This window comes from Herpailurus yagouaroundi, unplaced genomic scaffold (genome assembly GCF_014898765.1).
Source record: "Herpailurus yagouaroundi ecotype Mexico unplaced genomic scaffold, PumYag 355, whole genome shotgun sequence".
Classification (NCBI taxonomy): Eukaryota; Metazoa; Chordata; class Mammalia; order Carnivora; family Felidae; genus Herpailurus; species Herpailurus yagouaroundi.
In genome coordinates this window covers 1,845,184-1,859,513 of record NW_024412572.1, presented here as the reverse complement: position 1 = coordinate 1,859,513, position 14,330 = coordinate 1,845,184, and the positions used below count along the sequence as shown (strand labels likewise).

General features: G+C 51.1%; 2 protein-coding genes across 6 annotated transcripts; one reads left to right on the top strand and one right to left on the bottom strand.

The window, feature by feature from the left end:
• The first annotated feature begins 1,519 nt into the window (after positions 1-1,519).
• Positions 1,520-6,729, top strand: LOC121022043 (uncharacterized). Of its 5 annotated transcripts, XM_040462830.1 has the most exons (5): positions 1,520-1,691; positions 1,796-1,971; positions 2,051-2,123; positions 2,706-2,910; positions 5,799-5,994. In XM_040462830.1, the coding sequence occupies exons 1-5, from the start codon at positions 1,574-1,576 to the stop codon at positions 5,887-5,889; spliced, it is 663 nt and encodes a 220-aa protein (XP_040318764.1). In that variant the 5' UTR covers positions 1,520-1,573; the 3' UTR covers positions 5,890-5,994. The 5 variants fall into 5 exon arrangements, 1 of the variants encoding a protein (XP_040318764.1); XR_005786796.1 differs by lacking the exons at positions 1,796-1,971; positions 5,799-5,994 and adding an exon at positions 5,402-5,699 and having other exon boundaries at positions 1,556-1,691; XR_005786795.1 differs by lacking the exons at positions 1,796-1,971; positions 5,799-5,994 and adding an exon at positions 4,876-5,179 and having other exon boundaries at positions 1,557-1,691.
• Positions 5,992-11,493, bottom strand: MLF2 (myeloid leukemia factor 2). The gene is made up of 9 exons (XM_040462829.1): positions 10,894-11,493; positions 10,243-10,320; positions 9,854-9,980; positions 9,577-9,612; positions 8,702-8,755; positions 8,170-8,298; positions 7,843-8,002; positions 6,791-7,003; positions 5,992-6,547 (listed from the first exon to the last, which is right to left on the bottom strand). Exons 2-8 carry the CDS (start codon positions 10,290-10,292, stop codon positions 6,816-6,818), a joined length of 744 nt encoding a protein of 247 aa, XP_040318763.1. The 5' UTR covers positions 10,293-10,320; positions 10,894-11,493; the 3' UTR covers positions 5,992-6,547; positions 6,791-6,815.
• Positions 11,494-14,330: the final 2,837 nt, after the last annotated feature.

The following is a 14,330-nucleotide window of genomic DNA, read 5'->3' as shown; positions in this document are numbered from 1 at the left end:
CTGGAATGTCCTTGGACAGGTGAATGGATAAACAGACTATAAGCACACAGAATACTACTCAGCAATAAAAAGGAGTAAACTATTAATACACGCAACAGCATGAGTGAATCTCAAAGGCATTATGCTGAAAGAAAGAGCTTCTCTCATGTATGATTTCATTATATGACATTCTGGAAATGGCAGAATTATAGCAGTGGGAAACAAATTGGTGGTTGTCAGGGTTAGGATTGGAGGAAGGGTGTGACCACAAAGGAGCAGCAGGACGGGGTTAGGGGTGATGGAACTTTTTTGATCCTGATTGTGGTGGTGCTTACACAGATCTGCATGTGTTAAAAGTCACAGAACTGTACACACACACACACACATACACACACAGACAGCAATTTTACTATATGTTAAAAGATACAAGATTTAGGGCACCTGGGTGTCTTAGTCAGTTGAGCGCCTGACTTGATTTCGGCTCAGGTCATGATCTCACAGTTTGGGTTTGGAGCCCCACATTAGGCTCTGCACTGATAGCATGGCATGATTTTCTCTCTCTCCCTCTCTCTCCACTCCTCCCACCTCTCTCTGTCTCTCAAAATAAATAAACTTAAAAAAAATACAAGATTTTAAAAAACAGGCATATAGGCTACTGGTATTCATCATTTTAAGCAATGTTATTACTTGAGTAATTTTTAAATGGTTTCTTCTTGGGGGCGCCTGGGTGGCTCAGTCGGTTAGATGGCTGACTTCGACTCAGGTCATGATCTCACAGCTTGAAGGCTCATGGGTTCAAGGCCCGTGTCAGGCTCTGTCCTGGTAGCTCAGAGCCTGGAGCCTGCTTCTGATTCTGTGTCTCCCTCTCTCTCTCTGCCCCTCCCCTGCTCACGCTCTGTCTGTCTGTCTCTCTCTCAAAAATAAATAAACACTAAAAAAAATTTTTTTAATTGTTTCTTTTAATGTTTATTTTTGAGACAGCATGTGCAAGCAAGGGAGGGGCAGAGAGAGAGAGAGAGGGAGAAACAGAGGATCCGAAGCGGGCACCATGCTGACAGAAGAGAGCCCGACGTGGGACTTGAACCTGTGAGCCACGAGATCATGACCTGAGCCAAAGTCTGATGCTTAACCGACTGAGCCACCCAGGCGCCCCTAATACAAAAGTTTTTAAAAATTACCGAGGAACTATTTAAAGGAACCCCATGGTGGAGCGCCTGGGTGGCTCAGTCGGTTAAGCGTCCGACTTCAGCTCAGGTCACGATCTCACGGTCCATGAGTTCGAGCCCCGTGTCGGGCTCTGGGCTGATGGCTCAGAGCCTGGAGCCTGTTTCCGATTCTGTGTTTCCCTCTCTCTCTGCCCCTCCCCCGTTCATGCTCTGTCCCTCTCTGTCTCAAAAATAAATAAATAAACGATAAAAAAAAAAAAAAAAAAAAAAAAAGGAACCCCATGGTGACACATTCTGTACAACCCATTAGTATCCTTTGTGTCAATCTGGATTTTGAGCCCTGGCTCTTGCAGTGCTGCTAGCTAGCTAACTGCGTGGTCAACAGTCACCTCTGTTTCTTAAGCAGTGACATAGGAGCTGGGGTTTGGATGACACCTGTAATTGTTGCTAAGCTGTGTGGAATCCTCTCCAACCTCAAGATTCCGCTTCAGGAGGTCCGGGGTGGTGATGCCCATCTGCTACCACACTTGGTAACATCCAGAGAAGGTGAGCCGCAAGGTCTCTAACTCTAAAAGTGTTATTATTTATAGCGTATCATTATTCATAGCATATATTTAGCATATAGCAAACTGGGGTTTGCTTACATTAAGGTCTATGTGAATTGGGAACCCACTTCTGCCCTTCCCTGCCATGTTGCCTGTCAGTTGGGAATTTCACACCCGACACACACAAACCCAGGATATCTTCACTAAAGTCACCAGCAGTTTTCCAAGAATCTCTCCATCAAACCATTTCCCACCTCAGTGTGACCTTGACCTTTCCTAAGGTATTTCTGCTCCCCCCTTTTTAGAGACTCAAGTCCACCTCTAGGGCCGTATCCCATGCCCCCCTCTCCTATCTTCCAGCTCCATGTGTCCAAATGCCCTAGCTGCGGACACTCGGTTGGCCGCTTGGCTGGCGAACACTTACATCTTGGAGGTAATTCTCCAGAACCTGCAAGCCCTCCGGGTGGCAGGTGACAGCAGATGAAGAGGGTGGGAGGGATGCCGAGGGGAACTGGGGGCAGCACCCTATTCCTATGCCAAAGATAAGGTCTTCAGGGAAGAAAAAAAATCCTAAAGGGCAGACAAGGGCCAAGGAACTTGGAGTGCTAACTTATCCCAGGGACAGTCAGAGCAGAGCATGGGGGCGGGGAGGGGGGCGCAGACAGGGAGGGCTGAGCCCAGAGGGAGAAGCACCACCTGCTTGTCCTTGTCTCCCTAGAGCTCCCATTTAAGGGTGGACATTGAGGATGGGAAGGCTCAGAGCTGCCAGCGCTCCCTGCCCAACCTCCAAAGCAGCTCTGCCCGCCTTCTGCATCCCAGGCCCCTCCATGTACGTCCCTCACGCCATGCCAGCTCTGTGCCCCCCAAAGGCTCTCCTCAGGGTTGGAGGCTAGCTGGGAGGCTGCTTGGCGGAACCGATACCCAAGGCCTTCCCTCCCCATGTCCCCAGTCCCCTGTTTTTTTCTTACCTTTTAGCACCTCCTGTGCCTAACTGTCCCTGTCTTCACCTCCCCAGCTTCCAGTGCAGCCCCACCTGGATCCCACCCCTCTAATCTGAAGACCCCAGTAATGTCTAAGGAGAGAAATAAAGACAACTTTTTTTTTTTTTTTAATCCCTATCCCAACTGGAATGGACTGGAAGAAGGAAACCTTGACCCTTGCTGCTCTGTCAGCCGTTGGGAGGCCCCATGCCCAGGACTGGGAGCATCGGGGCAGGGCAGGTATGTGGAGTATTTAAGTGCACTTGGAGTATGTGGGTTGGGAGACCTGAATACTGGGCTATCGTTGTGGATCAACTCCTGGTCCTCTGGGTGACCGGTTTGTGACTTGGGCATTGGATTGCAGAAGAAGGGAGGAAAGGGACATTGGATAAAGGGTGTCAGTAGGACTCGAGGCCCTTTGTTACCATAGGAAGGAAAACACCCCAAACTGCAAGCAGACCTGGGTCAGAGTGGCCCAAAACATTTGCTTCTACTTTTTGGTATGGAAAGCTGAGGCCTGGAAAGGGCAGAAGATAATAATTGGGTAGCTGGCACCACAGAGGGCTGGAGGCCAGGATGATGATTTCCAAGTTGTGGCTGGGAGTATTTTAGGAGTCCTGAGGACGGGCACAGAGATGAGGATCACCAGAGAGCATCAAAGGAGCAAGACAGAGGAATCAGGGAGAAATCAGTCATTTGTAACCCGTGCACTGTGTCAAATGCTTTCTGCATACTACATCACGGATTTCAGTTCTGCAGGATGGACCCATGTCTCCACTGCCATCAGCGAGCGCCTAGAAAGGCCCATTTTACAAAGTGGGAAACTGATGAGAGATTAAGAATTCTTCCCGGTCCATTTTACAAAGTGGGAAACTGATGAGAGATTAAGAATTCTTCCCGGTCATGCTAAGTGGTGGAGCCAGGTCTTATCAAGTCAGGCTGCGTTCATAATTTCACTCCTGTAGATAGCTTGACCTCCAGCCAAATATCAGCCATGAGGAAAAGAATGTGTCCAACCATGTCCTCCAGATGCTGGGGCCAAGGGCTGGGGGGATGGCTGTTGTGAATGAGGCTGGGCCCAGTTGGAGAGTTGACCAGAAATAAAATGTCGGCTTCTTTCCCGAGAGTTCCTTTCCCATTTCTGCCCCCTGGCCCTCACCCTGCAGTGGCAGACAGGTCAACAAGTGCCAGGGGGCTGGTTCTTGGGCACCTCACTAGGAGAATGTTGCTCACTAACTCCCCACAACAGATCCCTGCTGAGAACCAGTCACGGGTTCTAGGAGTAAGAAGCACTGAGTTGAAGGGTGGTCCTCACCCAAGTGCAGGAAGTAGGGGTGAAAATCAGTTCATGTGTCTGAAAGCCAGTTCCCATATGGGAGAGCTCATGAAACACTAGGTTGACTCACCTAGATTGAAATCCGGGTAACCCTTGCCCTGCTCCAGCCCCCACTCAGAACCATACCTGTGAGTGTGGGCATTGTGAAATCCAGATTGACCAGGTTGGCCATGAACTGCAGCCTAAGATTTTACAGCTTGCTGGAAACTTCAGGGAAGTGAATAACTTGCCCAAGACCACATGGCTGGGCTGGTGGCAGAGCTGAGGAGCCAGCCTCTGGGCATCCCTTACAAGTCTAGGGTTCTTTGTCCTGTGGGCTCTACAGGAGACTCACGAAAGCTGTTCCCACTCCCAGAAGGACATATATGTCTGTTTGGACAGAGCACAGATTGACACTTGGGACTGACGGCTGTGGACGCTTTGAGTCCCATCATCTACAATTCAGCCACTCAGCCACCCAGGAGGAGATGAATTATCTATACAGGCACCCCTCACCTTTTACAAGTTTACATTAAGCCACTTCACATGTGCAGAAGACCGGTTTGGGCTAACACAAAGAAATATGAAGGGGATTTTTGCTTTTGCCAAAGTGAAAATAGCTTTTGGCAAGCTTTTGATTTTGCAGCAAGTTGTAGAGGTGCCATATGCCCAGAGTGGCAAGAGGGCGGTCACCACGCTCCTTCTCCCAGAGCTATACTCAGCTTCTCTGCATCAGGCCTAGCTCTGAGCCGTCTGTGAGCATCCGTTTGCTCTGTGCGTCCCTTAGCAAGATGGTTTCAGAAAATTCAAGGTTATTTTTTGGGTCTGGGAATGCTCAAACACTTCTCCATAGAAGTTAATAGTAATCGGTTCGCTTTATGCCATTTGAGCTTCCGAAAGCTTTCACAGGAACACTGTTTTCGGATAGCGGGGGGAGCCTGTACTTGTTTGACTTCTGAGATTCCTGGATTCTTTTGGCCACAGGGTTGGTTCCCTTGACCCCGATCATGGATCTTCACCAGCCCTATGTAATGAGATTTGGCACGTGTCCTGGAATAGGACGTCAATGTATGATCGTTGCTCTCTACTTCCTCCCTCTGCTCATTCAGCTACTAGACAGATCCTCTTGAATCTGTTTGTTCACAGAAGCCATGGGAAAGATCCTCCCTTCCCTAAGAGGAACCAGAGCCTGGAGTTGTTTGTGTGTGTGTGTTGTTTTTTAAGTAAGCTCTACACCCAACATGGGGCTTAAACTCACAACCCTGAGATTAAGAGTCGCATGCTGTGCTGACTGAGCTAGCCAGGTGGCTGTGCTGTTTTGTTTCTTTGACTTTGATTTACCATCAACTGAGAAGAACCAAAGATTGTTATAAAGAAACCATCACCAGACCCTTACCAGCATTTACTATCATTAAGTTCCCAAGAACAGAGTGACCCATTTGGCCGAGCCAGGTCAAGCCAAGAGTGAACATCTTAAGAAATTTGAGCACTTCATGCCCTTCCAGTACTGCTCAGGTTCCAGGTTGGTTTTCTTCTCTGGTCTCCTTCCCTGGGCTCAAATTCTCAACAACTGAGGGTGGAAGGACATTGCTGACTCCAAAGCGCCTCCCCCTCGAAGGCCTGTGCCTTCCTGCTCGGTACCACACGTGTTCCCACCCACAGTCCAGGGGAGAATCTATGCCCAAGGGACAAGGGGCACCGAATTCCTCAGGCACCTAGGAGATATGCCTTACATTCTCCCTGACATGTGAAGTTACAGTAAAAGCAAGGGAGACAGCAGCCAAGGGTGAAACTGCTTGTTTTCACCCATCAGCCTAGCCCAACTGACTTCCGCTGCTGCTGCTCTGGGCTCTGACTGTCCCACTGTTGTTACCACCGAAGTACTGGGCTTGAACTCGAGTTAAGAAGGCCACACGTGGAGACAGAGGGAAGGCAAGAAGGTGACGAGAAGACAGGAGGGTTGAATTTGAACAGGGAAAAGATCAAAAGTAAAGCCAGAATCCTACTTGCTCTTTTTTCCATTCTCCTTTATTCCATAAACACCTAGTTACAAGTTGCACAAATCAAAAAATAAAGGCAGAGGAGGGTGTAGGGAAGGTTTCTGTGATGTGCAGGGAGTGGGAAGGGAGAAAGGGTTGGGAGCCAGTCCTCTCCCTCCACACACAGCCCTGGATAAGGGCTGTGGCCTCTGCAGTGGGGGATCTGAGGAGGAGGTGGGCAAAGATCCAGGGCAGCTGAGGGATAGAGGAAGCCCCTAAACCCAGAGCTCACCCCAAAAGCCCCTTCGATGCATGGCGAGGGTAGAAAGGGGAAGGTGAGGAGGCTCAAAGATGGAGCAGCAAAATGAAAAATCAAGTTAGCAGATACAGGAGAAGTGGACTCATCATGGTAGGGGATTAAAGAAGGAAAAAGTAGGTAAAGGGGGCAGTGAAAGGTTCTCCCTGAGACCCCCAGGGAGAGGTGGGGGGCCAGCTTGCCTGTTAATTTAATATTAAATTGGGAGTGGGAGCTGGAGAGGAAAAAGTTATTTGGGGGATGATTTCTCAGCCTCTCAGCCTGTACCTGGAAGGGAAAGAGAGAAGAGCGAGTCAAAAGACAAAACGTAAAGGCCAGGAGCTGGGTTTACTCTCCCATTCCAGTGGCAGCGTTCTTCTCTTCACACCAACTAAAACTTACACCATCAAAGGCAGTAATTGCTGGGCACCTGGACTCCTTCTGCCTCATGACAAAGGAATGTGCACGGGTACGTGCCTCAACCCCCCCTCCGTGCCTGACACCTTACAATTCCTCCCTCTCAATACTTACAAGAGAGGCTGAGGGCCTAGGGCCCTCACCAGTCATAGCGGCGGGACTGTCGGGAGGGGGAGTCCTCAGGTCCCTGTATAGCCAGGCGGGGAGGCCCCTCAGCCCTTCGTCCCCCACCCCCTGAAGCCTCATGCCGTCGAAATTCCAGAGGGCGCTGCTGCCGGAATCGGGATGTCTCCCTCCGCCATTCATCATCAAATGCTGCAGCCTCACCTGAAGAGCATAGAGACCAGACGTGACATTTAAATATACAGGCTGGCTTCTGGAAGCAGAGGCAAGCGTGAGCCACAGCCTTCTCAGGTGAACAAATACAGCAAAGGCTGAAACTATGTGTGGGGACATGTTGAAGGACACCAACAATTTCTGTTCTTAGTAGTCTGGGGTTCCATATGGTTCCACGAGCTAATAGCCAACAGCGATTCCAATGTGGAAGCCACCAGCAGGCCTAAGGCAGGACTATTCAAGAAGGAAATCAGGAACGGGGTAATTATGAAGTTAAGGAGCATAGTGCCATGCACACGATAAGTACTTAATAAATACTTATTGACTTGAGAAAGAAAAAAACTGATCCTGACAGTTGGCCTCTCCTTGGCGAGGAGACTGCCAGGGCTTGACTTAGCCCCTAAAGCTGACAGGACAGGGCTCAAGTGAGGTCACAATAGGAGGCCTGGAGTGCCTGGATGGCTCAGTCAGTTAGGTGTCCGACTTCGGCTCGGGTCATGATCTCACAGTTTGTGGGTTTGTGCAGTTGGGCTCTGTGCTGACAGCTGGGAGCCTGGAGCCTGCTTCGGATTCTGTGTCTCCCTCTCTCTCTGCTCTTCCCCCACTCATGCTGTCTCTCTCTGTCTCTCAAAAATAAAAACGTTTAAAAAAATTAAAAAAAAAAAAAAAAAAAAAAAAAAAAAGAATAGGAGGTCCACCCAGAACTTTGCCAAGAAATGTCTACAGAGGTAAGGAAAGAAAGCTGGTTGGTGTCTCCTAGCTCGCAGGAACGGGACCAGTGGCTACCGGCCCAGGAGCCAGAAGGGTGATGAGAAGAAAAGAAGGCTCACTCTCATCCAGGTTGATATAATCCTGCCGCTCCTCCTGGTCCCCTGTGCGGTGGTTTCGGGAGCGCTGGAGGATGTGAGCCCGGTCTCGGATGTGATGCCCGATGGACATCTGCTCTAGCCCGCTGTCCGAGTCCCGTACGGTCCTGCGAGTCTCCCGGATCTGGGAGGAGGCAGAACACAGCACACAGCTGTCCCTTCCAAAGCCTGGCTACACCAAGCCGGGATACACAAACCACCCCCAACCCAATCATGAAAAAAGAAGCCAGGGTTTCTGTGCGTGTCATTCAACCCTGCGTTCTCTGGGATATCAGAAGCCCTTCAACTCACCCCGCCTGGTGCCGAGCGCATCTCTGACGTCTCCTGGTAGACCTTGGGGGCACCATCACCCGTATTGGAGTAGGAGATGACAGTGGAGGATGAAAAGGTCTGGCAATTGCCTCCAGCTGTCATGTGTTCCTGTGGAGGAAAACACACAGCAGGACTGAACGGTCCCTCTGGCGAAGGGATCCCACATTTCAGCTGCCTGTTCCTGTCTGTATCTTTCTTACAAAACATGAGAAATGAGAAAACATCAGGACTCATCAGTACCCCCCAAATTCCTCTGAGTCCAACAATAAACAAGAAAGACCTTTAGAGACTGAGCCTTAATCGCATGCTTAGTTGGACTGCTCCTGCTGCTTCCTAGTTAGGCCACGAGAACAGATAAGGGAACCCAATGCTCTCTGGGTTCAATGACTTTATCCGGCTTGAGCCTTTCCCTAGCGCACTCTTGCCTGCCCCCGCCTCAGAGGACTCAAGAAGGTGTCGCCAGCCATCACTGAGAACAAGACTGCAAAAGTGTATGGCGCAAGAGCCTCACCATGTTCCCAATCATGTCGTTCATCATCCCAAACATGTCCATGAAGCCACCTGACTGCAGCAAAGAGATGGAAAACAGAGTCAGGAAAGCAAAGTCAGTGCTCAGATTATCTTGTTTAGGCACCCACTAGACGCATGGCTACACATTCCCTTTCTCCTCTTCCCTCACACGGAGCAACAGCTCTGTCTCTTCATTAGCATGGCCAGTACATGGAATGTTCCTCTCCGTGTTTCCCTTCCCACATACTGCTACCTTCCTCCTCAGTCTCTATGGCTGCTCTGATCCCATCTTTGTTCTCCTGACTGCCTTATTTCCTCCTATCTTTAAGAAGCACACCCAAGTAAATGAATTATAACCTACAAAAATAGGGGTGGGCATGAAATAGTAAAAAACAAAAAAAAACTCTAAAAAGCCATCTCTTGCTGGCCCTTCAACTGCATCTCAATCCTCAGGAAGACAAACTTTGCTAGGCAATCACATTTCCCTAATAGGTATTGCTCCTAGAATGCAGGGGTCAGTAAGTGAACATCTTTAACCCACAGGACTCAGAGCACACAACAGGACCAGAGCTTTGTGAACACTATAGAAAGACTGTAGGGGCGCCTGGGTGGCTCAGTCAGTTAAGTGACAGAACTCTTGATTTTGGCTCAGGTCATGACCTCACACTTTGTGAAATGGAACCCCGGAGTCGGGCTCTGCACTGACAGCACGGCGCCTGCTTGGGATTCATCCTCTCTCTCTCAAAATAAATAAATCAACTTTAAAAAGATTCTAGGGTTACCCATAAAGCTATTCCAGAGAGCCACATTTGTAAATAATATCTAAGGGCCTAGAGTGTGTCTGAGATGGAAGGACACAAAGATGTTAGGACTCACCATTCCCAGCATCCCAAAGGGGGAAACAGTCCCAGCCTGCAGGAAAACACAAAGAACAAATTAGAGACCACATCCTATTCATTACAACCCCAAGCCCGTGGGCCCAGCTTTTTTTCCATCCTCCTCTCAAAAGGGGATCACAAAACCCTTTTGGCAGACCCTTTCCCCGACTCCTAAAAAACGATCATTCCACTTGCTAAGCTGGCTAAAGCGCAAGAAAGATCAAAGGAACCCTCCAGGCTTCCTTTGGGTCTCAGGTATGTTGCAGCACCATTACCTGCATCCTACGGCTGGCAGGCCTGGTCCCTGGCATGTTGCCATCTGTGATGCTGAGGAAGGGGCTATATCCAAAGCCACCTGACAACATTCGGTTCATATGCTGACGGTGAATAGCAAAGGGGTCCCTGTGGAGTGAGTATACAGTGTGGATGGCAGAAGGGCCAAACAGTCAATACCCACTCCCCGCCTCCCCCAGCAAAAAAGAAAAGTCATGGGGAAACAGTGGCACAGACGCCTATTTCCTCTCCAAGTCTGAGCTAGAGTTGAGTATCCAGCTGGTTCCAGCCAATGCCAGCAATGGGAACCCAGATGTCTGTCTGAATCACTTAGAGACCTGAATTGGAGTAGGATGAGCGCCCTAGAACACAAGGGGGAGGGAATACTCACATCAGGAACATAGGATCCTCGGGCTCTACGTCCCTCATAAAACGGAACATCCTGATTTTAGCTCCAGGGGGCTCCACGCTGTAAAGATGTGGAGGCTCAGCTACTCGGAGGTAGCCAGGCTTTTTGCACACCTGGCTCAGTGAAGGGACTCAGGACACTGTCCCTTCCAAATGCTGTAACTGAACCCCCCAAACTCCAGTGAGACCCTTCTCCAGGTGGTGGTCGACACCACCCTCACGGGAGAGAAGAGCTCTTCAAACCTCTCAAGGAGGGCCGTGGAAAATTTTTCCAAGCCTCGCAGTCTTCTGCCTCCCCCCACTCACAGCCAATCTCTTCCAAGAGCCCTGGCCAGAAGCATAGCCCCCTCCCCCGACGCCACTGTTCCAGATGCGAATCCCGAGGGCTGGCCCTCGCCCCAGCAATGACCCCAGCCACTCGGCCCCCTTCTCACCCCGAGCCGCCTCTAGGCCTCCCCCAGGCCGGCCTCACTATCCCCACCGCGCCTGTCTGCCGCTCCCCCGGCCCGCGCCTCACCGCCGGGCGAGCCGGAGCGGTAGGCCTGGCCCTCTCCCCTCCCCACATCCAAGACCCTGCAGCCCCGCGGGCCCGCTCCCGCCCTGGCCCCGGCTGCCCGCTCTGCTCGAGCCTCACCGGTCCCCGATTCGGGCTCAGCGGCCCATCCGGCCGGTCTCGCCTCTCGGTGCGCTGCAGAATCGGGGGTTGCGGCCCGGGACGCGGGATTGGTCCGGGCTGGTGCTCCTCGGCCTCCCGCGCCGCCTCCTCCCAAGGCTGCCACCTCCGTACCCCCCCTCGGCCCACGGAGCCCGAACCGCGGCCAGGCCCGGACGGAAGTGACGTCACGATGGGACAGCCCGCCCCGGGGCCGGGCCCGCGGAGCTCCGCCCACTGGCGGGCGAGGGGAGTGGGCTGGGGCCGGCTTCCCGGGCGGCGGAGCTGGCGGCCGCGGGGTCTTCCGGAGACCAGGGGAGGGGAGGCCTCATCACTAACCTGGATTTAGGCTCTGTGGGCTGGAAGAGGCTCCCTGCGAGGGTGTGGGGGAGGAGCAGAGGCTCCCCTTCCTCGGGAGGGACGGGGCGGGGGAGGGCGGTGCGGCACGTTCCCTCAGGGGAAGGAAGAGACCGTGGGGCAGATTCCCATGGCGGGGAGGGGCGGGCTCCCTGTGGGCGACTGGGTGGGGCGGATCCTGGGGGGGAACATTAAGCAGATTTTTCTACCCGAGCGGCGTTCAGCCCAAGAGGGAGGAAGGGCGGCCGTTCTGCGGGGGAGGCGCTAGGGCCAGTCCCGTCGGGAGGAGGCGCGTTCCAAGCAGGGGCGGGGTCCTCCGAGTGACGTACAGGAGGAGGTGACAGTTCTGCCCCTGTCTAGCTCTGGCTTCGAGAACTCCGGCGGGGCCAAAGAGAATCCAGGTTGGGAGGGCTGGCCGCCAGATGGCGCTCTTCGGCCAGGCTGGAACTACAGCCCTTTGGGAACTGGCGTTGGCGAGGCTCCTGGACCCCTCAGTTACCCTGTGTGAAGGGTAGGTCTGGGCAAAGGTTGTAGTTCTGAAATCATTTCGTTTAGCGCCAGTCTCTCCCCTTTCTTTTTCTCTGACTGCTGTGTCCTCAAGAGCTCCGAGTCCTGCACTGATCTTTCTTGCCTTTAGGCAGGTAGGTTGGTAGGTCAAGGGTCTAAAGTTTGGGAGAAGAAGGGGTGGAGTGCTCCATTAACCAGGATCACCCAGGGGTGGAGCTGAAATCAGACCCAGAAGACCCAACTCCAAGGCCAAAGACTGAAACTTTGACATACTAAACGTCTTGCATAAAATCTGGCCCCACTGGAGAGAAGGGCCCTCCCCCTGGGTGTCAGGGGAATTTGGACTGTCTAGGGAGGGACTTTAAACCAGACTCTTCCAAACTCTAGCTCTCCCTGGTTCTTTACTCTGGCTGCTAGCCATATTAGTGCTGTGTGGAGGCTGACAACGTGAAACACTTGTTCCCAATATGTACTTCACTAGGGGTGAAGGAGGAGGGGGTTCCTGGTGGCTCAGAAAAAGGTACTGGGAGCAGGGCTTCTCGGTCAGGTTTTTTGGACTTGATCATTTTTTTTAAGTTTATTTTTTGAGAGAGAGAGAGAGACAGAGTGTGAGCAGGGGAGGGGCAGACAGAGAGGGAGACACTGAATCTGAAGCAGGCTCCAGGCTCCGAGCTGTCAGCACAGAGTCTGATGTGGGGCTTGCACTCACAAACCATGAGATCATGACCTGAGCTGAAGTCTGACGCTTAACCGACTGAGCCACCCAGGTGCCCCTGCACTTGATCATCATTAAAGAGGGAAAAACAATAGTGGAGACAGAGGGGGACAGGTAATTTAGAAGCTGGCAGACTGGCAAAACCAAAGAAAGACAAAAACAGCATAAAAGAAAATTTGTTTTTCATTGATATTTCTGGGGAAGAGACTTAGTCACATCTTTGAAGTTTATTCTCTAGATTATCTCTGGACATCCCACTCTGCAACTGCCCCTTTTCCTCTTGCCCCAAAGGCAGTTTGGCATGTGATCAGTTATTCTCTCAGTGAGCATTCTGTGGCCCAGACTTATAAGTGTGGTCCCTCACCTTCCAGCCTCTCCCTTCTCATCCCATTATGTCCAACTTTCACAGAATTGGATAGGAGATCTGGCCTCCTCTTTTTTTCTTTTTCCACTACTTGGTATTGTCTACCTACTGCTTTTTAGATGTGTAGAAAACTTTCTCTTCTTTCTTCCAAAACAAGAATCTGATGTCCGTCATTTTTACCTTTGTCTGATTTTAAATCAGTGTATTACCTCTCCTAAGAGTATTTACAAATTACAACTTAGCTTCTAACTGTGAGACAAAGCTCCAAACCTGGACTTTGTCTGAAGTTAAAAAGAAATTATTGAATATGTGGGGATGAAGACGGAAGCGCAAGAGCGCATTTTCAGAGTCCCCAGAGACATACTTCATAGGCAGCCATCTACCCCAGAAATTGAAGGAATGTAATTTTACAAGTAACCTTTATGTCCCCCACAACCAGAGTTCGTGTCTCCCTTCTCCCTTGCCTTCCCTTCCCTTTCCTGTCCCTCCCTTTCCCTCCCTCTCTTTCTCTTTCCTTCTTCCCTCCCTCACACCTTCCCTCACTCCCTCCTTTCCTTCCTTCCTTCCTTCCTTCCTTCCTTCCTTCCTTCCTTCCTTCCTCCCTCCCTCCCTCCCTCCCTTCCTTCCTTCCCTCCTTCCCTTTCCTTCCATCTCTGTCCACTGAACTCTGATGAACAGAAATTCTTGGGGCGCCTGGGTGGCGCAGTCGGTTAAGCGTCCGGCTTCAGCCAGGTCACGATCTCGCGGTCCGTGAGTTCGAGCCCCGCGTCAGGCTCTGGGCTGATGGCTCGGAGCCTGGAGCCTGCTTCCGATTCTGTGTCTCCCTCTCTCTCTCTGCCCCTCCCCCGTTCATGCTCTGTCTCTCTCTGTCCCAAAAATAAATAAAAACGTTGAAAAAAAAATTTAGAAATTCTTCAGTCACTGGATTGTCTTGTATATGACAAGATGTAGGAGGGGTGTGGACCCTGCCAGGAGTGAGGCTTAACACAAGGAGGATAGGATTTGGGGAAGGAAGAGAAACAATGTGGTTCTCACATTCCCTGCTCTATCTGATGGAGTCAAAGTCAGGAAGTCCTTGTGAGAGTAGAGCTGGGCCAGAAAAGGAGCCCCCATTAGATTGTGAGGTCATGCATTTGGGGCAATCCCAGGACAGTTGGATATTAAGACAGAATGAGGATGGGGCAATGATGTCCGGGTCAGGGGAGGCTGGATTTCCTGCCTGAGCCAAAGCGAATGGGTGTGATTGAGTGTAGGTGTGTATGTATAGGCACATATGTATTGGGGAAGCGAGAAAAACCCTGAAAATTAGTGCTAAGGTGCCCTAGGTAGAGTAAGCTGTACTGTGAACACCAGGTCAGGGTAAGATTAAAAAGTGACTCAGGAGCATGTTTCTTAAGTCAACTTTTCAGTTTGTTTTCATATCCGTATCCACTCAGCAAATATTTATTAAATGTCTACTATGTGTCAGGTAATATT

Bases quoted from the DNA above. Each gene is read 5' to 3' on its own strand.
- LOC121022043 (XM_040462830.1), top strand. From the start codon at position 1,574: ATGACACCTGTAATTGTTGCTAAGCTGTGTGGAATCCTCTCCAACCTC. The intron at 1,692-1,795 runs GTGAGCCGCAAG...GCTTACATTAAG, and splicing joins CTTGGTAACATCCAGAGAAG to GTCTATGTGAATTGGGAACC. The intron at 2,124-2,705 runs GTAATTCTCCAG...TCACCTCCCCAG, and splicing joins CGAACACTTACATCTTGGAG to CTTCCAGTGCAGCCCCACCT.
- MLF2 (XM_040462829.1), bottom strand. From the start codon at position 10,292: ATGTTCCGTTTTATGAGGGACGTAGAGCCCGAGGATCCTATGTTCCTG. The intron at 8,299-8,701 runs GTGAGGCTCTTG...TTTCCTCCACAG, and splicing joins ACGACATGATTGGGAACATG to GAACACATGACAGCTGGAGG. The intron at 7,004-7,842 runs GTGAGCCTTCTT...TATGCTCTTCAG, and splicing joins TTATATCAACCTGGATGAGA to GTGAGGCTGCAGCATTTGAT.